The sequence below is a fragment of the Physeter macrocephalus genome, chromosome 16 (genome assembly GCF_002837175.3).
Source record: "Physeter macrocephalus isolate SW-GA chromosome 16, ASM283717v5, whole genome shotgun sequence".
In the NCBI taxonomy this organism is placed as follows: Eukaryota; Metazoa; Chordata; class Mammalia; order Artiodactyla; family Physeteridae; genus Physeter; species Physeter macrocephalus.
This window is the reverse complement of record NC_041229.1, coordinates 55,562,871-55,588,606: the sequence shown is the minus strand read 5'-3', so window position 1 is coordinate 55,588,606 and position 25,736 is coordinate 55,562,871. Positions and strand designations below refer to the sequence as shown.

Genomic DNA, 25,736 nt, shown 5'->3' with positions numbered 1-25,736 from the left:
GGTGGGATAGGGAGGGTGGGAGGGAGGGAGACGCAAGAGGGAAGAGATATGGGAACATATGTATATGTATAACTGATTCACTCTGTTGTAAAGCAGAAACTAACACACCATTGGTAAAGCAATTATATCCCAATAAAGATGTTAAAAAAAAAATCTTCCAACAAACAAGGATCAGAGATTTGAATTGATTACAAACTTACCAGGGGTCAACAATGAAACAGAACTCTTAAAAAAAAAAAAATCAAATCAAGTTCTGTAGCGTTTAGAACAAAGGAGGGGTCCCAATGTTTCTGTACTGGTGAAATCTCAAACGAAACTACTGGATGTCACATTTTAAGAGAATGCAGACAAACTAGAAGTTATTCAGCAGGGTAAGCAGGATAAGGAAAGATTTGAGATGCAGAATGATTTAAAGACCTACATGTTTGACTCAGGCAGATGGGTTGAAGGCATTCCCTGGGGTAGAACAAACAGTATCAGGACCAGCTGTGAGAAGCTCCAGGGTGGTAGGGTTCAGCCTAACCCAGAATACTGTACAGCAATCAGAGGTGTCCACCAACATGCAGGGTCATTGGCAGAGAGCGAAGCATCATAAATGAATCTTAAATGGAGGCAGTTCTGAGTGCTGGTGTTGCCTTCTCACCTAAGAGCTCCACCATCCATCCATCCCAAAGGCCCTATCTGACAGGACTACCACTCCATACCTGTCCAAGTAGTTCACAATATTTGGGTTCTTGTTTTCCCTCATGACCAGGATCTCATTAATAATCAGCTCTTTCTTCGGCTGCTGCTGAAGGTTCATCTGCTTAATGGCCACCTGAAATTAGAGTACATTCAATGTACAACCAGAGTCACTCAGCATTTACTGAGCACCTACTAAGTACCAGACATAAACACTAAGGAGATAGAAATGAATAAGATATGGTCTTAGCCCTTGAGGAAATCACAGTTCATCTCCAGAGACCAATGGTACTCAGTGTGAGGTCCCCAGACCAGCAACATCAACATTATCTAGGAATGTGCTAGAAATAAAAATTTTCAGTCCCCACATAAACCTACTGAATCAGAAATTCTGTGGGTTGTTTTTTTTTTGTTTTGCTTTTTTTTTTTTTGCACAAACTTTCTATTTAATGGAAAAGTTCACTTGCTAAGTAAAAGGATCATTTATTACTTGGCATTGGTACTGGTGTCACTAGAGGTGAGGATAAGACATAGTTATGAAGAATTTAAATGAGGAAGTGAAAGAATTTAAAAACTGATCTTTCCATTCATCTCTCTACCTTCTTAGATCTCTACTTAATCCAAGCCCAAGTAAATACAGACTTCCTTTTCCTCAAAAACTCTGTACTTTAATAAGACCTCCAGGCAATTCTCACGTGCACCAAACTGAAGATCAAACATACTACTAAATAAAATACTTATATTAGAAAAATACTTCTTAAAATCACAATATAAAAGAGGTATGCTATAACAAAAGTCCGTACAAAGTGTTACAGGAACATAAAACTGGGCCAAGAACTCTTTCACACTATCAATGCAGAGGTTTCATAAAGGGGAGATGAGTTTTTGAACTTGTTGTGGAAAAATAAATCAGAGTTGATCAGGTTAAGAAAGAATAGATAAAGGGGATCCTTAATGTTTATGTATGAAAAAGATATTGATAGGCTTTTTGTCTACAGAAATAAACAAATTTTCACATAATACACATTTAAGGAACACGTTAGTTTCCAAGGCACTTTTGCATCCTTTTTTATGTCGGGTACTATGTAGGGTATTCTCAAATGTATTTCACTTAATCCTCTGAGACACATTATGAGTTAAATATTACTACTGACCCCCTTTGACAGATAAGGAAATTGTGATCCAGAGAGGATATGTTACTTGCCTACACAGCTATTCAGTAGCAAAGTCAGGATTAGAATCTCAGAAGTGATGCCCATTTATCCTGCACACACAACCAGATTAATCTTCCCCACAGTACACGTTTGGTGACTCTCTCCCCTGTTCAAAGCAGAAATGGCTCCTGTTTGCCTAGAGATGCTCCTTGGCCCAACATTCGAAGTCCTTAGGATCTGACCCCTATCTTACTTCTTTCTCACTGTATTCCTTCATATACTACAATCTGAGCTTCTCTCCATTTAGAACATCTTGCTCCACTGTTTTTACATGTTCCAAACCTTCTTATACTTTGTATCAGACCAAAAGAAACCTCATTCTCCAAACCAGATAGGCTTTTTGCCTTCTTTAAAGCCCCATAAGATTATACTTATACCTCTCTTGTGGAACTCAGCACATACTGAATTGTATGATGATTAGTTAGGGTGTATCTCTCGAGAAGCTTCAGAGCTCATTTGAAAGCTCAGAATCCCTGGTACCAAGCACAGGGCCTGACACACAGTGGGTGCTCAACAAATCTTTTCAGAAATGAAGAGGAAAAGACAGAATTCAGTGGGTTGATAAATACTTTGTTTTTAAACCACACAGAGCATTAGCAATAGGCTGCTCTATCCCACAGGAGTAGGCTTTAAATTATTTCCTAAGTGTTTATTCCCTAGAAATAACAGCCAAGAACATGAACACCTAACAGAACAACTAAAATTAGTCTTTCCAGAATCAGCAAGAAGTGTAGAGGATGAATAATTCAACTTTTTTGGAAAAACCCCAAATTCTATTATTTCTTCAATCAAGTATGGACAATCTTCTGCCAAGAGCCAGTTCATCAGTAAGAATAGAAATGATTTTTTAAAACATTTTGATCACCTCCATTCCCTGCCCCAAGTGAGAAAAAATTGCTTTGGAGTGGAGTCTCCTATCAGGTTAGCCTTCTGGTCTGGCTGCAGCTTGTTATAACAGCTGATGTTTAGCTTTTTCTAATGTCTAAAGAGGAACACATTGATCTAAAGACACATTACATTAAGATTGTAAGCCCTTACAAACATACTAAGATCTGGAGCTTTTGCAGTTCCTCAGGCCATCCTGGAAGATGGGACAGTGCTTATGAACCTCACAGAGGTCACTGCTGGCAGCAGCAAGGGAAAAAAGAGGCAGGCCATGGATGACAGAGGGGATGGCAGGACACCAGGAAATCTTTACAGTAGTCCTTAACTATGGGCTAGGCTAAATGCCCTTCACCTAATCAGATCCCTTCCATTCAGGCCAGCAGATAGCACTCCTATAACAGAAAAAGAACTGGACTTGAATCCTGAGGGCCTAAGCTCTGGGGCTGAGTCTGTCACTTACTAACCTTGACCAGTCACAAGCTCTCTGAGCCTCGGTCCCTTTATCAATACTGAGGATAATAATCCCAACCCTGAATCCCCTCCTCACAGGATTGTTTTGAGAACTAAATGAAACAGTGGTCAATGCGTTACTCATACATAACAAATGTAAATAATACAGTAAGACAACAATGAAAATGCTAATCACTGTCATAACTGCATTTGATGAGTAATTGGCACAGAGCAGCAAGAGTGACGTTATCAGCAGGAATGATAGCAAAAACAAACCACTCTCCCACCACTACTGTTTATTGAATGCCTACTCTGTGCCAGTGCTGTGTTAGGTGCTCCACTGACATTATCTCTGTAAAACCTAACAACAACCCTGTCAAGCAAAAATCATTATCTGCATTTTCAGGGAAGAAAATGAAGACTAAGACTTCCAAGAAAGTTGCCCAAGGTCATAATCAATGCTTTCAGGTTCATATGACTTCAAAGCCACTTCCAGTCTACTCTTTCTATTACACACATTCCCTCTAAAAAATGGGCTTGAAAATTAATTGCTGGATCTGTAACTGGAAGATTTCCAGCATTAATATGCTAATCTTACATATGACAGACAACAGCTCTCTTCTTCTCAGCTGGATAACTCCCAATAAGCACTCACTCACAAACACAGAGTATCTATCTCCCTAGCTCCACTAAAGATTTACACTCTCTGGGGGAGGAAATGAGGCCTTCCTGGCTACACTGCATTAGCCACCTTAATGGACTCGCTTTCACTCATAGTTTTGTAACCACAAGGCAGGCACATAGTGAAGTCAAGTTTGTTTCCTGTGGCCAGCTGCTCACACATGGAGCCTCCAGGCCTTCCAGGAACTGGCCAGCACCAGCCTGCCTCCCATCAAGGGCTGTGAGGCCCCAGAGGCCAGAAACATGACAAGGGGCCGTGGTGCCTAACCTTGGCTCTGCTGCTGCCTTGCAGCCCAGAAAGCACAAGTCAAAATTTTAGAATCAAAAGATTCTAACCCAGCCCTTGCTAACTGCTATTAGCACAACCCTGCAAAAGTAACTTAAACTCCTGAGTCTCAAATTCCTCATCAGTAAAAAGGAAATAATATTACCAACCTCATAGGGTTCTTTTTCATATTAATATTTAATATAACCTCCTTTTTTCTATCTCTACCTCCAATACAGCACATTTTAAATCAGCAGAATGATACCATCCTTCCTTCTTTACCATTATTTTATCACAGGATCCTGTCAGCATTATAAGAGTTTTATATGTACACAATGGAAAGTATGGTTTCTTACATTTATATATATGATTTTAATGCCTGAATCTTTCACATAGTTCTTAGCGCAAAGTGTAGCATAAAGCAAATGTTCAGTAAACATTCTGTAGAATAAATACATACAAATAAAAATTAATATATATGTAATTCTTAGTTTATGGTATATTTTCGCACGCATTACTTCACTCAACTCATTCACATTTTGTGAGGTATATGTTATCATGCACATTTTATAAATAAATAAAATTCAGGCTTAGGAGGTCAAATGACTTGCCCAAGGTTTTATAAGTAAGTAAAGGTAAACATCTAGGTTATTGGATTCTCACATCAAAGAACAATTAATAAATCTTTAAACATAATAATGTGGTTTTTTTTTAAGTTGACTTACCCTCGATGGAGCCTCAATATTTGGCTCAGACACTTGTAAAAGCCTGACAAGAGCACAGTGAGGTACGTGCTTTCCCTATTAACCATGACTTCTCCAGTACACCATGGGGTTTCAACCACCAAACATATACATGCAGGTCCTAGTAGCCTCCCTCAGAAGAGCCCAACTCTGTTTTCACTGGAACAGGAGGTGCCTCTCTTAAGCTCTGAGCCCCATTAGTCTTTTGAACTAAGATCTTCCCCAGGCAACTCCCATATACAACCCACCTTCCAACATTCCTGCTCTGCAACCAAAGAGTACAATGCAAAGAAACTTCAAGCATTCTACATTCCCTTCATGGCTTCCTTCTGCTGAAAATAAGATCTTAGGTTTCAGGCCTTTGCAATAAGATCAGAGCTTTCCCAGCTTATGAAATGTGAGAGACAAAGAGGTGTCTCCAAATGAGGACTTCAATGTCTACTGGAATCCTGGACACAGAGTAATGGAAGGACCACTAGATTGGGAGGCAAGAGACATATGTTTAAATCTCTTCTATATCAGATTTCTCTCCCAAGCACTAGACTTGTAAAAATAATTGTCCACCAGGCAGTTTCACAAGAAAGTCTCTCAGGCAACATCTAACTTCCTCAAATCTGTACCTCCTCCTTTGTTCTTTCTCCTTGACTAGTACCACTCACTTGTGAGCCATCTTCACATTCACCAAATTCTGTCATATCTACTTAAGTACCTCTCAAATTCCTCCACTTCTCCCCATTCATACTATGCTACCACCTTAGTTCAGACCATCATCTCTCACGTGGAATTACACAGTAACCTCCTGACTCATTGCTCCACTCTTATCTCCCCCAATCTCTTCTCTACACTGTAGCCACAGTGACTTTTTCCAAAATCTGTAAATCTCATCATGTTAAGGAGTTCTAGTCTGCAATACTGAGAAACTAGAAGTATCCCTATTGAGCTAAGAAGGGCAAAAACTTAACAAAAAGATAAAAGAAACAGTGGAACTGAAGCAGTAGTTGGTGGTGGATACTTACCTCCTGTCCTGTGGCCACATCCATTGCAGTGTACACAGTGCCTGAAGCACTGAACAACAGGTGGGGGAAAGAAAAAAACAGGTGTTAGATGAAGTGACATTTGTCAAATGAAGCTCTACACACAATCTGGCAATGCAAGTGTTAATAAAAATAGCAGCAAAAATAATCCTCCCCATTGACTCTCCCACTCCACTCTCATGAGAGGCAGTATGTAGTAGTAAAGAGAATATACGCTCTAGTGGCCATCAGGAAGTGACGGAAGAAAGGAGGGAAGGAGGAAGAAAGGCAGAGAAATACTAGGAATAATGCTAGGAAAGTAATCATGTCCATTCTAAATGACTAAAAACCACACTTTATGCCTATAACCATGAACCCTGTGTGTTTGTAGATGAGTGATATGCAACAATATTTGTAACCTTACATGTCAGTATGTCAGATTTATATGATGCGATTGAAAGAAACTTAAAATTCTATGTACTGCAAAAATGTATTCTAGGTAAGCTCTGTGATTATGCTTCCCAGGGAAGTCAGGTCAATTCGGGGGAAAAGTCACTTGTAAGTTTGCTTGGAAGACAGAAATTATGGTCACCAGCTTCCTAACTACAACTCTCTAGTTAGGATCCTAGCTACGTGTCAGGAAGTTGACATCATAAGATATGGACAACTTGTAAGTTTGCTTGGAAGACAGAAATTATGGTCACCAGCTTCCTAACTACAACTCTCTAGTTAGGATCCTAGCTACGTGTCAGGAAGTTGACATCATAAGATATGATCAAATATCATCAAATAAGGATGGGATTCTTTGCATTGGCAGTTATTTCCCCATTGCCTGATCATCCTACCTCTAGACATCTTCTGTCATAAAGCTGATGTCTATATTCCTGTCCCCATTCTCCCCTATCCCACCAGATATACCATTCTTAAAGGGCAAATATGCCCAGTCCTCGGAGAACTGGACATTTTGAGACTGTGTCTCCATGATTACAGAGGCTCAGAAGCTATTGAGGCCCACTGGTTAGTTCCTGATTGTTTCTGCCTCAAATAGACATATGATTAGACATATGAATTCCAGGTCAAAAAAACCTTCAGGTCTTAAAGGAAAAAAAAAAAACCAAGCAAAATTATAATAGTACTAATTTATCTTATTTGTGTGCCATGTACAGTTTTAAAATCATGGAATGTGGAAACATCAGCATAGGTGCCTAATACATATTGCATTCCTCCCTTAGCACTAACACACCTGTCAAGTAAGCAAGGAAAAAAACTTTTGCAGATAGTGCCTATTTATGGGCCTCATACATCTGACCACACACATCAGCAGTTTGGGAGGTGAAAGACCCTGAATCCACAACCCCTTTCACTTAAATGAAGAAACTGAAGTCCAGAGATAGGACCTGACTTTCCCACACTTGTCTGTGTACCTTTCTGCTACATTCTTAATATCTCAATGTAATTATCTAAAGGAAATACCATCCCAGATTACTCTGAGGCAAGCAAAACAATTTCTTCTCAAGGTGTTAACTACCTTATACCAGTTCAGACTCACAAAAGCACTGGCCCAGGAAAAAATGAGATGCACCCAAGTCCAGGGTTGTTTTGAGGATTGAATTAAACAATAGATGCAAATAACAGATGTAAGCTGTAGAATACTGTACAAATACAACATCAGTATATTATGCATTACTTTATCTTATTTCAGAAGTTCTTGGATGCATAAAAAAGAAAACTAAAACAGAAAGCTTCAATTACTTCATTAACAACAATGCTTTCACTCAAGTAACACTGACAGCTTTCTACAAGCCAGACACTTTTCTTCAGTTTCTTTTTAATTTTAGCTAATTGGGTATATCTGTAGAAATCTTATTATTCTTCTTTTTTATACGGAGGTATAACTTACCTAAAGTAATCTGCACAAATCTCAAGTCTACAACTTGATGATCTTTCAATATGTACACACCTACATGTTCACCATCACGATCACCCCTGAAGGTTCTCTCTTGCCACATCCCAATCAACACTCCCCTCCCAGACGCAATGACTATTCTGACTTATATTAGCGTTAGTCTTGCCTGTTCTTTAACTCCATATAAATAAAATCATACAGCATCTGCTCTTTTGTATCTGGCTTCTCTTACTCAAAATAATGGCCACTTTTAAGACTTATCACAGTATATTATAATTTTTTGTTTGACTGTCTATCTCCTTCTGTAGACATGGGGTCTCTGAAGGGAGAGACTGATTCATAGCTGTATTCACAGTGCCTAGCACCTAACAGGAATTCAGTTAAGATTTGCTGAGTTCAGTATATTGAGGGCAGTATACAAGATGCAGAGAAGGAATCAGAGAGCAGGAGACATGAATTCTGGCATCCACTAGAAAAACAGATCCCATTATACTAGCAGAAGAGTCTACAGTTCTGAGTCTTCCATTTCATATTAGTGCTGGTAGGTCTCAGCATCAGGTAAACAGGGTTAATCTGGAAAAGCAGAGCTATAATTTGGGAAGAAGGTTTTGTGCTAAGAAAATAAATGGGTTTTTCACTCTCACCACAGGTGTATTTTTAGCAACCATGTCATCTAATGGCACATCTCACATATTAAACATAATTCTGTAAACCTAAGGTCAGCCTAACAAAACACCTTCAGATGGGTGAGGTGGAGAAAGAAGAACAAGATTTATGAGAGGCAAAACAAAAGCAAAATCATATATACCAGCACACACCATTTTAAGTCATTTTTCTAGGGAAGAAAACGCCCCTACTAACCCTTGTCCAATCTTCTCAAACCGTGTGTATTTCTTCTTAGGATCGCCCACACTCACTATGCTCCCTTTGAAAGAAACAGAGAACATGAATCAGTTTTTCCCAGATCAACATACAAAACAGGCCCCATATTTCCCCAAATGCTGAGCTGGCAAGGATTAAAGAACTATCTCCAATACCTAAAAACCACACTAAGCAGGTCCTAAGTTTTCCCTCTTTAAGTTTCAACCAGAAGTTTCATCTCCTTACCACTTTTATTCATAGTACTCTAATCCAATTCTAAACTCCTAAAAGTTATTCATTCATTTTAAAATCCATTCATTCAATAGACATTTACTCATTTTAACATGCTCACTTAACTATGTACTAAGCTCTATGTTGAATGCAACAAATAAAGCGATAGATGAGACACAGTTAAGACAGCCTTTGCTCTCAAGAAGCTCTAATCTCAGAGGAGACAGACAATAAGTATAAATTTCCATGAAAATATAATAATTGTGGTGATACAGAAAGAGGCAAAAATATAGACCAGAAAGGCTTCAGAAGGGAAGTGATATCTGGACTAATTTTTACAGGGTTAGTAGGAATTAGCCAGGGAGAGAAAGTCAAGAAAGGCTTACAACAGAAAGTACTTCAAGTGCAAAGACACAGAGGTATGAGAGAGTTGACAGTTTCAAAAAACGTATTCTGGAGATGGTAAAACTGAGGCCCACAGAAAGGAAGATACTTCCCCTCAAGGTCACACAGCAAATTGGTGTCAAAGCTAAGATTAGGAGCTTGGTTTTGGTCTCCCAGTCCAAAGCCCTTTCCACTAATACCAATTACTAGTATTTGGTACTTTTCACATACATTATTTCATCTGACTTACAAATGAGACAGGTATTAACATCCCTATTTAAAAGATGAGCAAAAGGAGGCCCAGAGAACAGTAGGAAATCGCCCAACAGGCAAGTTAGTGGCTGTGCTTCAACCCAAGGGTCCTTAACTCCCAGGCCAGTCTGCTTTCCATAATTCTATGTTCTAAGTATTACTGTTTTAAAAAAAATCTGGTTCAGAGAAAAAGAATACATACAAGAGTAAACAGATGGCTAGGTAAGTGGCTTTTCTTATTTCATCATTTCGTAAGGGCTCTGGGCAAGGGCAACTTTTAAAAGAGTGAAATTTTTTTAGAAAGTCAAGTAAGAATTATCAGGACAAAATCGAGAGCTGCTAAGCTGAGGAACCAGAAACCTCAGCTTTAAAAAGCAATGCCAGTGTGCAGATTTGACCAAATCAGTCACATCAAATCCTCTTTAGAAGTAGATAAGTTCAAAGAATAAATCAAAGGCCTTGTCAGATGATTCTTCCAAGCCTACAGACCAAACCAGTCCTTTCTTCTCATATGAATTCTCCTGCAGATTACTGAAAAAGAGAAACAAGCTACCCTAATATATCTGGTCACTAAAAAAAAGTAAAATGGAAGTTTCTACCTGACTGCAAGAAACAGCATGTTCTGATTACAGGAGCACAAGTTGCACTCTAACCCCAGCTCTGTCACTTTTTGGCTGTGTGAATTTTCGCAGAGTATTTAGCATCCCTAGCCTCAAATACCCTAACTGCAAAAAATGAGGATTATAATGTCTGTCTTCAAGGGCTAAAATGAGGAGTAAATGAAAAAAAATCAAGAAAATGCCTTGCTTGTCATTTGGTACACAGCACAGGCTCACAAAATGTTAGTTTCCCTTACTTCTTTTCCTTAAGCCAAGATGGCAGATCCGTCTTCTGTCAACAGAAAGATCAATAATCAACATAGCACTCTTTCCCACCAGGTTTAGACAAGGCCTCAGTCTTTCTCAACACAACATTCCAGACTATTCACTAGGTAAAAGCTATTTGTCATCTCCATAACCCATGCCTAGTGGTAAGTGATTTCTAGCCCTCGAAGTGGGCTATCCACGCTATCATCACATTCCCATCCTAATGTTGCATCTAATCGGGGCTGGTGAGACAGAGGAGGTGGGTGCAAGGACAGGTGAAGAGAAGCACAGTCTGGCTAAGACATAAAGCACAGCCAGCCAGCCACATACACCTAGCGCAGCACCAAGATCTTTATAGCAATAGAATTCCACCTTTGTGCTTGACCAGTCACATACCAGAGGGAAATTCAAAAACCTGGAAAGTGCTTACGTAATTTCTCCAAGATCTCCTCATCAGACATTTTAGGCTTCTTCTTCTGCTTCTCAGTATTCCGGGTCAGAGCATCTGGCGGAGTGGTATTATTCTCAGTAGGTGAAATGGGAGATGTAGCCACATCCCGAGTTGGAGTAATAGGAAGTGGTTCAATCACGGACCGTGTGTATACCTGCATTGTTGGTGCAAAAATTTGGCAAGGCCAGTCTCTCTTAGATGTGTGTGTTAGAACATCCACAGAAGAACAAATCCCAGTAAACTCATCCCTTCTCCTAGGTCAAAATCTGTGTTACTCTTCCTCTATACTCAGGCTGTGAGGATGGAATGGCCTTCCTTGCTCTCACTATACACAACAAGGGTTAGTGAGTCTGAGCACTTAAGATATTCAGTACAAGTTAGACAACTCTCATTATAAATAGTTTAAAGGACATTCTATCATTAGATGGGAATCCCCTTCATCTGTAAAATTCTATTCTTTCCCAAGCTGAAATGAATATCCTGTATTCCCATAGTACTTTCCACGGCTAACACAACACAACATTATCTTCATTTGAGTTACTGCCTCTTTAAATCCTGAACCCTCACAGAGAAGGAACTGCAATTGTTCTCCTTTAAGAGGCAGTAACAGTGTAGTCATTTAGATCACAGACTCTGGAACCTGACTGCCTGGACTTAAATCCCAACTCTTATTCTTACCTCGTATGACTTTGGGCAGATTATTTACCTTCTCTATGCTTTAGTTTCCTCATTTGTAAAATGGTGATGTTAGTGATACCTATCTTATAGCGCTGCTGTGGTAATAAATTAATTAATGTGTGAAATGAGTAACATCACACCCAAAAGACACTAAGCTTTCAAATTTTGGCAAATATTATTATATTTCCGATTCATTCATTTACTTAATAAACATTTACTGAGAATCTATTATTTGCCTTGCTGTACAAAATGCTGCCCCATCCACTATTCCTGTGAAGGAAGTCTTGGAGAAAGTCCTAACTGCAAGGCAAAAGGGATAAATGTCAGAAGATACGAGCAAACTGTATACTATTAACGTACAGAAGAAGTGATCATACGTTATACTGCCTTTCCCCAGGAGATGCATCAAGGCATTTATCACCTTTTTTCATAAAAATATCACAACAATTTTGTGGTTAGTCTATAAGCTCTATGAAGACAGGGAATCTGTGTCATTCGTCCCTGAGCTCCTATATCTAACCAGTTGCCTAACAGAAAGCAAGCATTCAGGAAAATGTTTGATGAATCGATGAATAAATAAATAGGATTCTTCAGCTGGATCTTGAAGGATGGACATGATTTTAATAGGTAGAAAAGGGAGAGAACTCTCCACATAGTGGAAATAGCAATAAGTCAAGACACAGATCAGAGACTACAGCTTCTTTCCTGACTATTCCAGCATAATGATTTCTTAATTTTCTATTCTTGTACATGTAGACAAACTATATCCCTGGCACCTAAACCTGTACTTTCATGCCTTCTCCTCCTCCTTTAGTTCTCTTGACGTGCCTCCTTAAGGGCACGAACCCTGCCTTTTCCTTCTCTAAAATTCTCTTTTTCTGGCTCCCAGCAAAGGTCTGCTCACATAAAAAGGCCACTGTGCTATGCTGGAATACAACCTGGACCTGGGGTCAATTACCTGCTTTCAGTTCTAGCTCTTTTGCTTACTTAGAGACTTTGGGTAGATAAATTTACCTCTCCAAATCTCAGCTTCTTCTTCTATAAATTAGGAATTAACAATGTCTTTTTAGAAAGGAATGCTATCAAGATCAAATTTATCAATTCATTCAATACTAAGTGCCTTTCTAAAACCTTCCAAGAGCTATGTTAAGCACTGCAAATACATACATATATATATGTATTTGCATATATATGTGTGTGTATATGTATATGTGTGTGTGCACACACACACACACACACACACACACACACACACACACATAGGAGTTCGTGGTTTAGTGGGAAAAATTTTTAAATGAACATACTTGCAAAACAAAAAAACATACCAATATGAGATATCCTGAGAACTCTCCAATTTTGAAGCTCATTTTCCTTAAAGTTACTTTGTAGCCTGCAGAAAGGGTGATTCCACAGATTCCGCTTATAAATTCTAATCCTAAAAGGTCATCTAATCCCCCTGAATTTCCTCCACAGCATCTCTATAGTCAGTCAACCAACATCTGCTTGAACACTTCCATGAATTCTCTAATCCAGAGACAATCTTTTTTTGTATTATCACAGAGTTTAAGCCCTAGATCATTCTTTCATTATGAAGCTCTTGTCATAATAAAAAGTCCAAACAAAGAAACACTAGTAGAGTATCATCTGATGAGAGATCAGTGCTCAATGATGCTAAATCATGTAAAAGGCAAATTGTGCCAAGTGAGGGCAGAGGGACCTGGCTATTCAGAGATGCAAGAACCTCAAAAGAAGTTAAATAAAAATCACTGCCAACATCCAGCATCAAAATGCACTCCTGGGGCTTCCCTGGTGGCACAGTGGTTGAGAGTCCGCCTGCCGATGCAGGGGACACGGGTTCGTGCCCTGGTCCAGGAGGATCCCACATGCCGCGGAGCGGCTGGGCCCGTGAGCCATGGCTGCTGAGCCTACGCGTCTGGAGCCTGTGCTCCGCAGCGGGAGAGGCCACAACAGTGAGAGACCCGCGTACCGCAAAAAAAAAAAAAAAAAAAAAAAAAAAAAAAAAAAAAAAAAAAAATGCACTCCTGATGTCCAGCATATTAATAGCACTAATGTTTTTATAAATTCTCTTGAGTCTTACAGTATCATCAATGATGTACTAAGAGGCTGAACACTGCACATTTAACAAAGAAGAAAAGATCTATAGCAAGCTAATATGTTGCTTCCCAGGAGACTGGAATAATTTGTTAGTCTTGCACTAAGAAACATTAATTCTGTATAGCTTTCTGTATGTGAAGAACAGGCTAAGTAAACTAGGCCTAAGTTGCTACAAAGACCAATTATCTAGGACACTTTGGGACTATCTGCAAACTAATGATAAATACACCACTTCTTGTCTTTAATCATACAGAAAATACCTTTCAATCAAGGTAATTTAGTGATTTCACCACCTGTAAAATCTAAGGACCACTACCAGATTATTAAACCTCTAGGCTTCAGCACCCACCCCTCACTCCCCCTCCAAATTCTAATAAATCACAAAGCTGCCCACGTCCCCAAAGACTCACAGATTTTGTGTGCTCTGGGCGTGGAGCAATCACTGGAGGTGGGGTAGCATCATCATCATCATCTTCATCTTCTGAAACTGGTAGCACTGCAGGGGTCTCAGACACCGTCTTCACGTTCTGCACAGTGGAGAAAAGCCAGATTCATCATGTCCAGCTGACATGCAACTTAAGCTACCAGAGTCACCAACCTCCCAGAAGAAACCTTCTCCTGACACCCCTTCTGAAACACACATCAGCCTCAAGATCTCCACCTTTGTGTAGCCAGTCTCAGGAACTCAGCCACCTTCCCTCTCTTCTTTTAGATACCACTCTCCACTCAGGCCCTTGGGGGCTTCCTTCTCCCACCCAAAGCCTAACTGTGGATGGGGAAACCAGCTTACAGCTTCTCTACATGCCTAGCCCAATCCAAACCCTGAACACAAGATCCTAGTTCCTTCTTCTTCTATGAATTTTACTCTCTATGCTAAAGAGAGGATAAAGTACAAAATGTAGGGGAGGGGTTAAAAGTTTGGGATTTCACAAAGTTTATCATCATAATTCCTTAGTCCTTTCTGATACGGTAAGTGGAAGTTCTAAGAGGCCTTTGCCTCTCCTTTTCCTTTCTTTACGAAAACCTACTGCAACCATTATGCCATCAGGTGCCCTCGCCTCAACCTGAAGATACAGAACATCAGGAGACCCCTGTCTCAAGAAGACAATGAGTTTTTCCCCAGATTGGATGCTATCGATTTCACTAAGCTTTTGCCCTGTCCTGGAATGAACCTTACCAGCACCACTAATTAAATACGCTATAATCTCAGCAACTTGATTTTCCCATGTAAACTGTACCAAAGCTGGGCTAAGACTGGCAGGTTTTAGGGCAGGTCCAGGCAAAAAGATAATACCATTACTGTTTATAACACATATTCAAGAGACAAAATAGCTCCAAAACATGAGATTTTTGATAGAGATTAAATGATTACAGTGTAGGGCCAGAGAAGCAAGGGATTTTTTGTATATATTGATATAATTCAACAGTTTCAGATATTTTCAGAGCATCTGCTTTGTGCTCAGTAAGATACTGTGATGAATGCTTTTGATATAAATGTACAAAAATGAAAAAGATGGCCCATGTCCTAAAGCAGCTCACCATATGATGCAGGAGACAGAGGGACAATTCCCTTCTGCTGCCATTTGGGGCCTCTGGAGAGAGGAATGTCAGGAGTCAGAATGACAGGGGATAAGTGAAGGAACTGTCTAGTTAAATGCTAGTCTAGAGCTACTGTTGGGGAGCCTGGTCTTTACTACATCTGATATACTAAGATAAAGAAAACTAGCAAGCTCATAGATTCTAACAGGGCCTCCAGTGCAGGGCATAAACAGAAAACTGCCAGTGACAGGCATATGTAAGCAACTAGCTTTGGTGATCACAGGCAATGAATCCATCCTCTGGGTCTCAAGTTTCATCACTCGAGGAACGTGGAAGAATAGGACAGGTATAATTTGAGGGGTGACCTGAAGTCACTTTCAGTTCTAAAATCCAATAGAGGTTCTTCCCTTGTCAAAGCACATATTTTGATATTTTTCTGCTCTAATTTCTTTTCTCCCCAATATTCCACTCGGCAAAATTTAACTAGGAACCCAAAATGGGAATGAGGTTAACTCAGCAGCCTCTTCATCATCAGGTGAAGAGGCCCTAGGGCTGACTAATGTAGACTATAAACACTTGTTTGTTGCCTCCTAAAACTCTATAAAGAAGGGGATTTCATCACCTTTCTTAGCAACACATTCTGTTTTCCACAGGTGATGGCTTTGTGTGGTAGTATTAACAACTACCAGAATCAAGAGATTTAGGTTTTGGTCCCAGATTTTTATTTCTTATCCCTGTGTTCTTTGGCAAGGCTGTCCCACTCTAAGCTAGTTTTTCATCCATAAAATGGAGGTGATGACAGAAGCTCTCTGCCTACCTCAGAGGGCAACTGGGAGGAAAAAATGAAGTGATGTGAGTATACAGCATTTTGTAAATGGCAAGGCGCTAGAAAGATGTAAGGAATCAATTAAATTATCATTATGTTTAATAACCACAGACCTCTTTTTTAAGAAGTGACTTCAACTCACCCATTCATTCACTGTGTACCAGGCTCTATTCAAAGCTCTGGGGCTACACTGAAGAACAAATTAGATAAAGTGCCTGGTTTTATGGATTACATTTGAGAAGAAGATACCGTCAAAATTAATCACCAAACTGCCGGCAGTAATAAGATAAACATAGGAGAGTAGAGATTGGTTGAGGGTAGGGAATTATTACTTTACATAGAGTAGTCATGGAAAGGCCTCTCTAATGGCCTGAAAGAAATGAGAAAATGAGCCATCAGACCCTCTGGGAAAAGAATATTCCTGGCAGATGGAAGAAATACAAAGACTCTGAGAGAAGGGGACATGCTTGGTGTATTCCCCAAACCTCCAGGTGCCTACCTATACTACTGAGAAGTGTTTATGATTTTAAAACTGAACTTTGGGTAAAAACATAGGAATCTCTGACGTTCTGGCCCAGGATTGCTCCCATCCATCCCACCCTAGCTCCATCAGAGGAGGGGTTCTTCCAGGACGAGGTAGGCTGTAACTACGGGACCCAAGAGGGCTTACATTCATTTGAAGCAGTGGGCAATGCCCAGGCCCAGGGGTGCCATCAGTGGAAGTGACCTCCCAGAGGTAGTAGCAGGAGAGTGTCAACCGCTACTAGCCTGAGGTTGCAATCCTGAATAAGGCAAACAAATTCTGGCCAAAGGTACAGCAGACACTAGAGAGAGGCCCCATACTAGTCATACATGCCTGGCTCTGTGCATGTACATAAAAACTTCAAAAGAGCCAAGCAGAAAGTAAAAGTTTCTGGACAGCCCTGAAAGAGGTCTCAATAATTAGCAAGGATATAGATTTTAACAACACTATCAATCAACTCAACCTGACATGTACAAAACTTTCCACCCAAGTTCTACAGAACACACATTACTTTTAACCACTTATGGATAATTCTTCAGATAGAACATATGCTGGGCCATAAAACACATCTCAATAAATTTTGAATGACTGAAAACACACAAAATGTATACTTTAGACACAGTAGAATTAAATTAGAGATAAACAACAGAAAGGAAATTTCTCCAAAGAAGATAAACAAATGCCAAAAAGCACATGAAAAGATGCTCAACATCATTATTAGGAAACGCAAATCAAAACCACAATGAGATACCACTTCATATCCACTGAGATGGCTATAATCAAAAGACAGACAATAGGGACTTCCCTGGTGGTCCAGTGGCTAAGACTCCACGCTCCCAATGCAAGGGGCCCGGGTTCAATCCCTGGTCAGGGAACTAGATCCCACATGCCACAACTAAAGATTCCACATGCCGCAACTAAAAGATCCCGCATGCTGCAACTAAAAAGATCCTGCACGTGGCAATGAAGATCCCCATGCCGCAACTAAGACCCGATGCAGTCAAATAAATAAATAAATATTTTTTAAAAAAAGACAGACAGGGCTTCCCTGGTGGCGCAGTGGTTGCGCGTCCGCCTGCCGATGCAGGGGAACCGGGTTCGCGCCCCGGTCTAAAAAAAAAAAAAAAAAAAAGACAGACAATAACAAATGTGGGGGAAGATACAGAGAAATTAGAAGCCTCCTAACATTGGTGGGACTGTAAAAAGGTGCAGCCACTGTGGAACACAGCCTAGCAGTTCCTCAAAAGGTTAAACATAGAGTCACCATATGACTCAGAAATTCTACTCCTAGGTATATACCAAATAGAAATGAAAACATAGATCCACACCAAAACTTGTACATGAATGTTAGTATGAGCATTATTTAGAATAGCCAAAAAGAAGAAACAAGCCAAAGGCCCATCAAGTAATGAATGTAAAAAATGTAGTATATCAATACAATAGAATATTACTCAGACATAAAAAGGAATCGTGCTGATACATGCTACAACATGGATGAACCTCACAAGCTTTTAAGTGAAAGAAGCTAGACACAAAAGACTACATGTTATACAAGTCCATTTATATAAAATGTCTAGAAAAGGTAAATTTATACAGACAGAAAGATCAGTGGTTTCCTAGGGTTGGGCATGGGAGTTTGAATGAAGTGTAAACGAATACAAGGGAACTTTTGTGGCAGTGGCAATATTTTAAAACTAGACTAGTGATAGTTGCACAAGTCTATAAATTTAATAAAATCATTGAACTGTACAATCAGTATGGGTGAATTTTACGGTATGTAAATAACACCTCAATAATGCTGCCTTTTAAAAGTTAAATTTTTAAATTATATGTAAAACCAGTAGGTTCTCATTATACATTTCATATAATATAGATATATAAGGAGTTAAAAGTGAAAATTCCTCAGGAATGCCTGACAAAGATGGCAGATTGAACACAGGCATCTATTTCTTAAAACCTCACTAGAACTATAATAAACGAATGGCCTTTTAAAGGCATTAAACCCGAAGGTTGGAGAGAACAGGATAGGAGGCAAGATTAGCAAAGGAGGCAATGAATGATGGATGAGCAGTAACTGTCAAGGAGATTGAATCCAAAGCTGATGGTAGGCAAACCTGAAAACCAATCTACATATCTATGCTGCAAAATCAAGGCAAGGAAAAACAGAGTAAATATTTTTAAAAACAGAGAATCAGTCCAGGAAGTCTAAAAAAACAGGAGTTCCAGAAAGAGAAAACAAAGAAAAGAGGGGAAGACATCATCAATGAAATAATTCAGGAAAATTTCCTAAAACTGAAGCCTTGAGTCCAGGTTGAAAGAGTCCACAAAGCTCCTCACAAATTAAGTAGGTGAATATAGGGATGTAATTATGAAATTTCACAGCAGTGGTGACAACAAAGATGCTACAAACTTCCCAAGTGAAAAATAAAAAATAGGTCAGATGCAAAGATGCAGGAATAAATAGGCTTTGAATTTGAATAGCCAATGCTGAAAGCTAGATGACAAAAGGGAATGTTTTCCAAATACTGGTGGAAAATTATTTTCAACCCAGAATTCCATATTCAGCCAAATATCAATCAAATGGTAGAATAGAATAGAGGTGCTCCATTTTGAGACCTGAAAGATATTAAATATTTACTTTCTCAAAGCTACTGGAAGACGGACTCCACCAAACTGGGAAGCCAACTAAAAATGAAGAAGCATTGCACAGAGAACTCCAATACAGAAATTTCAAAGACAACAGTCTTAATCTTCTAATCCTCTAATTCTTCCTGAATCTCCTTGAATAATCTTCTGTGTCCCTTATTCTCATATTTTCCATGTGTTTTTATATTTTATATCAATAATCCATTCTTATGTGCATTTTTTAATCCTTGGGAATTTGTTTCTTCAACTATATTTTTAATTTCTAAGAATTCTTTTTTTATCTTCTGATTGATCTACCTGCAGTGTGTTTTTGTGGATGCAACATCTATAGAACCTCTCAATATATTAGATTTTTTAAAACTTTCTTTCCTGAATTATCAATTTCCTCTGGGGTCAGTTTTATTTCTTTTTCTTGGTCCTTCTCTTTAACGCTTTGTTTCTCTCAAATGTCTAGAGATCCTTGGCTCTCCCCTCATATTTATCAGTGAAAAACCATATTAATTAGTGTATGAGACTGGCATGAGTTTCCTCTGTAGTTGTGTAAGTCTATTTCTCTGCTGTCCCCTCCTCTGAATGGGAGGTCTGATGCAGTCTGTACGTGAGTTATACAGATGTGGTAACTGGAAAGCATCACTTTAGGGTGAGCTGCCATGGAAGAGTATGTATGGTATGTATACCTCTCCTCCCAGTTATCAAAAGCATCAGAAATTTATCCTTGGGATGCAGAAATTTAATGTATTTTCTTCTACTTCAGAGCTACTTCTCCTTTTTCCTCTACTTTATACCTGTTGTAGAGATCTGTAGTTAACTCCAGTTCTGCTCTGCTTCTCTCTCTTCTCTCCCTGTACCCACACCAGGCATTTTCCTCAAGTAGGCAGTTTACTTTCTTTAGAAAAGTATCTGGTTTAAGCTTAGGATCAATCTTCTGGTACCTTTTGCTCACTGTAACATGGACACTGCCCCTGCTATTTCACTTACAGAATTTAATTTACCCTTGAAGATGACCCAAGACTCCTTCCTGTTTTTTATATATATTCTCTCAGACCATTTTCTCTTGAGCTACTCTTATCTTCCTAGGATATTTGTCTTCCACATACATACAGCAGCTGTGCTTTCGGCTGCTCCAATCAATCTGATCGTATCTGCTTTCTACCTTACATGAATTCCCAACAATGGTTTAATAACGTCCTGTTTTTATTTTGGAGCACTGCTTTGAATTCATTTTTTATGTATCTTTTCTGAAATTAAGAAATTTAGTATAGCAGGAGAGGTAAACATATGAATTCACCCCACTACACTGACCCAATTTCCAGAGGAATCTTTCTAAGATGGTAGTTTAGACTAAAATGCACATCTAACTATCTCACTTAAAATACGTCCGATTTAAAATACTTCCTTAGGAGACCTTCAAGATGGCGGAGGAGTAACACATGGAGATCACCTTCCTCCCCACAAATACATCAGAAATACATCTACATGTGGAACAACTCCTACAGAACACCTACTGAACGCTGGCAGAAGACCTCAGACTTCCCAAAAGGCAAGAAATTCCCCACGTACCTGGGTAGGGCAAAAGAAAAAGGAAAAAACAGACACAAAAGAATAGGGATGGGACCTGCACCTCTGGGAGGGAGCTGTGAAGGAGGAAAAGTTTCCACACACTAGGAAGCCCCTTCACTGGTGGAGACAGGGGTTGGGTGGGGGGGAGCTTTGGAGCCACGGAGGAGAACACAGCAACAGGGGTGCAGAGGGCAAAGCACAGAGATTCCCGCACAGAGGATAGGTGCCGACCAGCACTCACCAGCCTGAGAGGCTTGTCTGCTCACCTGCCGGGATGGATGGGGGCTGGGAGCTCAGGCTTGGGTCAGATCCCAGGGAGAGGACTGGGGTTGGCTGCGTGAACACAGCCTGAAGGGACTAGTGTGCCACAGCTAGCCAGGAGGGAGTCCGGGAAAAAGTGTGGAGCTGCCGAAGAGGCAAGAGACCATTGCTTCGGGGTGGGCGAGGAGAGGGGATTCAGAGCACTGCCTAAACGAGCTGCAGAGACAGGTGCAAACCACGGCTATCAGCACAGACACCAGAGATGGGCATTAAACACTAAGGCTGCTGCTGCAGCCACCAACAAGCCTGTGTGCAAGCATAGGTCACTATCCACACCTCCCCTCCAGGGAGCCTCTGCAGCCCGTCATTGCCAGGGTCCCATGATCCAGGGACAATTTCCCCAGGAGAAAACATAGCACGCCTCAGGCTGTGGCAACGTCATGCTGCCTGTGACGCCGCAGGCTCGCCCCACATTCCATACCCCTCGCTCCCCCTGGCCTGAGTGAGCCAGAGCCCCCTAATCAGCTGCTCCTTTAACCCCGACCTGTCTGAGCAAAGAACAAACACCCTCAGGTGACCTACATGCCGAGGCGGGGCCAAATCCAAAGCTGAACCCAAGGAACTGTGAGAACAAAGAAGAGAAAGGGCAATTTCTCCCAGCAGCCTCAGGAGCAGCGGATTAAATCTCCACAATCAGTTTGATGTACCCTGCATCTATGGAACACCTCAATAGACAAAAAAAATCATCCCAAAATTGAGGCGGTGAACTTTGGGAGCAACGATATATATATTTTTTTCTTTTTTCTCTTTTTCCCGTGTGCCTGACAGGGTCTTGATGCTCACACCGGGTGTCAGGCCTGTGGCTCTGAGGTGGGAGAGCTGAGTTCAGGACATTGGTCTACCAGAGACCTCCCGGCTCCATATAATATCAAACTGCAAAAGCTCTGCCAGAGATCTCCATCTCAACGCTAAGACCCAGCTCAACTCAACGAACAGCAAGCTACAGTGCTGGACACCCTATGCCAAACAACTAGCAAGACAGGAACACAACCCTACCCATTAGCAGAGAGGCTGTGATGCTCACACCGGGTGTCAGGCCTGTGGCTCTGAGGTGGGAGAGCTGAGTTCAGGACATTGGTCTACCAGAGACCTCCCGGCTCCATATAATATCAAACGGCAAAAGCTCTGCCAGAGATCTCCATCTCAACGCTAAGACCCAGCTCAACCCAACGAACAGCAAGCTACAGTGCTGGACACCCTATGCCAAACAACTAGCAAGACAGGAACACAACCCTACCCATTAGCAGAGAGGCTGCCTAAAATCATAATAAGGTCAAAGACACCCCAAAACACACCACTGGATTGGGTCCTGCCCATCAGAAAGAGAAGAGTAATGATAGTAAAGATGATCCAAAATCTTGGAAATAGAATGGAGAAAATACAAGAAACGTTTAACAAGGACTAGAAGAACTAAAGAGCAAACAAACAATGATGAACAACAAAATAAATGAAATTAAAAATTTTCTAGGGCTTCCCTGGTGGCGCAGTGGTTGAGAGTCCGCCTGCCAATGCAGGGGACAAGGGTTCCTGCCCCAGTCCAGGAGGATCCCGCATGCCGCGGAGCGGCTGGCCCGTGAGCCATGGTCACTAAGCCTGCACATCCGGAGCCTGTGCTCCGCAATGGGAGAGGCCACAGCAGTGAGAGGCCCGTGTACCACAAACAACAACAACAACAAAAAAAACAATAACAAAATTTTCTAGCAGGACTCAATAGCACAATAACTGAGGCAGAAGAACGGATAAGTGACCTGCAAGATAAAATAGTGGAAATAATGACCATAGAGCAGAATACAGAAAAAAGAATGAAAGCAATTGAAGATAGTCTCAGAGACCTCTGGGACAACATTAAATGCACCAACATTTGAATTATAGAGGTCCCAGATGAAGAAGAAAAAAAGAAAGGGTCTGAGAAAATCTTTCAAGAGATTATAGTTGAAAACTTCCCTAATATGGGAAATAGTCAATCAAGTCCAGGAAGCACAGAGAGTCCCACACAGGATAAATGCAAGGAGAAACACGCCAAGACACATGTTAATCAAACTATCAAAAATTAAATACAAAGAGAAAATAGTAAAAGCAGCAAGGGAAAAACAACGAAAAACATACAAGGGAATGTTCATAAGGTTAACAGCTGATCTTTCAGCAGAAACTCTGCAAGCCAGAAGGGAGTGGCAAGACATATTTAAAGTGATGAAAGGGAAAAACCTACAACCAAGATTATTCTACCCAGCAAGCATCTCATTCAGATTCGATGGAGAAATTAAAACCTTTACAGACAAGCAAAAGCTAAGAGAATTCAGCACCACCAAACCAGCTTTACAACAAATGCTAAATGAACTTCTCTAGGCAGGAAACACAAGAGAAGGAAAAGACCTACACTAACAAACCCAAAACAATTAAGAAAATAGTAAAAGAACATACATCGATAATTACCGTAAATGTAAACGGATTAAATGCTCCAACCAAAAGACAAAGACTGGCTGAATGGATACAAAAACAAGACCCATATATATGCTGTCTACAAGAGACCCACTTCAGACCTAGGGACACATACAGACTGCAAGTGAGGGGATAGAAGAAGATATTCCATGCAAATGGAAATCAAGAGAAACTGGAGTAGCAATTCTCATATCAGACAAAATAGACTTTGAAATAAAGACTATTACAAATGACAAGGAAGGACACTACATAATGATGAAGGGATCAATACAAGAAGAAGATATAACAATTGTAAATATTTATGTAACCAACATAGGAGCACCTCAATATATAAGGCAAATGCTAACAGCCATAAAAGGGGAAATTGACAGTAACACAATCATAGTAGGGGACCTTAACACCCCACTTTCACCAATGGACAGATCATCCAAAACAAAAATAAATAAGGAAACACAAGCTTTAAATGACACATTACACAAGATGGACTTAATTGATATTTATAGGACGTTCCATCCAAAAACAACAGAATACACTTTCTTCACAAGTGCTCATGGAACATATCCAGGATAGATCATATCTTGGGCCACAAATCAAGTCTGTGACAAAGATGTTACAAAGAAAGAAAACTACAGGCCAGAATCACTGATGAACATAGATGCAAAAATCCTCAACAAAATACTAGCAAACAGAATCTAACAGCACATTAAAAGGATCATACACCATGATCAAGTGTGTTTTATCCCAGGAATGCAATGATTCTTCAATATACGCAAACCAATCAATGTGATACACCACATTAACAAATTGAAGGATAAAAACCATATGATTATCTCAATAGATGCAGAAAAAGCTTTTGACAAAATTCAACACTCATTTATGATAAAAACCATCCAAAAGTAGGCATAGAGGGAACTTACCTCAACATAATAAAGGCCATATATGACAAACCAACAGTCAACATCATTCTCGATGGTGAAAAACTGAAACCTTTTCCACCAAGATCAAGAACAAGACAAGGTTGTCCACTCTCACCACTAGTATTCAATACAGTTTTGAAAGCTTTAGCCACAGCAATCAGAGAAGAAAAAGAAATAAAAGGAATCCAAATCAGAAAAGAAGAAGTAAAGCCGTCACTGTTTGCAGATGACATGATACTATACATAGAGAATCCTAAAGATGCTACCAGAAAACTACTACAGCTAATCAATGAATTTGGTAAAGTAGTGGGATAAAAAATTAATGCACAGAAATCTCTTGCATTCCTATACACTAATGATGAAAAATCTGAACTCCCATTTACCACTGCAACAAAAAGAATAAAATGCCTAGGAATAAACCTACCTAAGGAGACAAAAGACCTGTATGCAGAAAACTATAAGACACTGATGAAAAAAATTAAAGATGATACAAACAGATGGAGAGATATACCATTTTTTTGGATTGGAAGATTCAACATCGTGAAAACGACTATACTACCCAAAGCAATCTACAGATTCAATGCAATCCCTATCAAAATACCAATGGCATTTTTCAGAGAACTAGAACAAAAAATTGCACAATTTGTATGGAAACATAAAAGACCCCAAATAGCCAAAGCTATCTTGAGAAAGAAAAACGGAGCTGGAGGAATCAGGCTCCCTGACTTCAGACTATACTACAAAGCTACAGTCATCAAGACAGTATGGTACTTGCACAAAAACAGAAATATAGATCAATGGATCAGGATAGAAAGCCCAGAGATAAACCCATGCACATATGGTCACCTTATTTTTGATAAAGGAGGCAAGAATATATAGTGGAGAAAAGACAGCCTATTCAATAAGTGGTCCTGGGAAAACTGGGCAGCTACATGTAAAAGAATGAAATTAGAACACTCCCTAACACCATTTACAAAAATAAACTGCAAATGGATTAAAGACCTAAATGTAAGGCCAGGCACTATAAAACTCCAAGAGGAAAACAGGCAGAACACTCTATGACATAAATCACAGCAAGATCCTTTTTGACCCACCTCCTAGAGAAAGGGAAATAAAAACAAAAATAAACAAATGGGACCTAATGAAACTTAAAAGCTTTTGCACAGCAAAGGAAACCATAAACAAGACCAAAAGACAACCCTCAGAATGGGAGAAAATATTTGCAAATGAACCAACTGGCAAAGGATTAATCTCCAAAATTTACAAGCAGCTCATGCAGCTCAATAACA

The 25,736-nt window shown here is 40.0% G+C and overlaps 1 protein-coding gene across 3 annotated transcripts in view; it reads right to left on the bottom strand.

Moving 5' to 3' along the window:
* Positions 1 to 25,736, bottom strand: part of PAK1 (p21 (RAC1) activated kinase 1) — an 81,202-nt gene that overhangs the window by 22,240 nt on the left and 33,226 nt on the right. For all 3 annotated transcript variants that reach the window (XM_028501505.1, XM_028501506.2, XM_055078706.1), the window contains exons 6-10: positions 14,087 to 14,203; positions 10,863 to 11,037; positions 8,700 to 8,763; positions 5,936 to 5,984; positions 705 to 817 (exon numbers count right to left, since the gene is read on the bottom strand). In XM_028501505.1, coding sequence (XP_028357306.1) covers positions 705 to 817; positions 5,936 to 5,984; positions 8,700 to 8,763; positions 10,863 to 11,037; positions 14,087 to 14,203 — 518 coding nt within the window. The remainder of the gene's footprint in view (positions 1 to 704; positions 818 to 5,935; positions 5,985 to 8,699; positions 8,764 to 10,862; positions 11,038 to 14,086; positions 14,204 to 25,736) is intronic.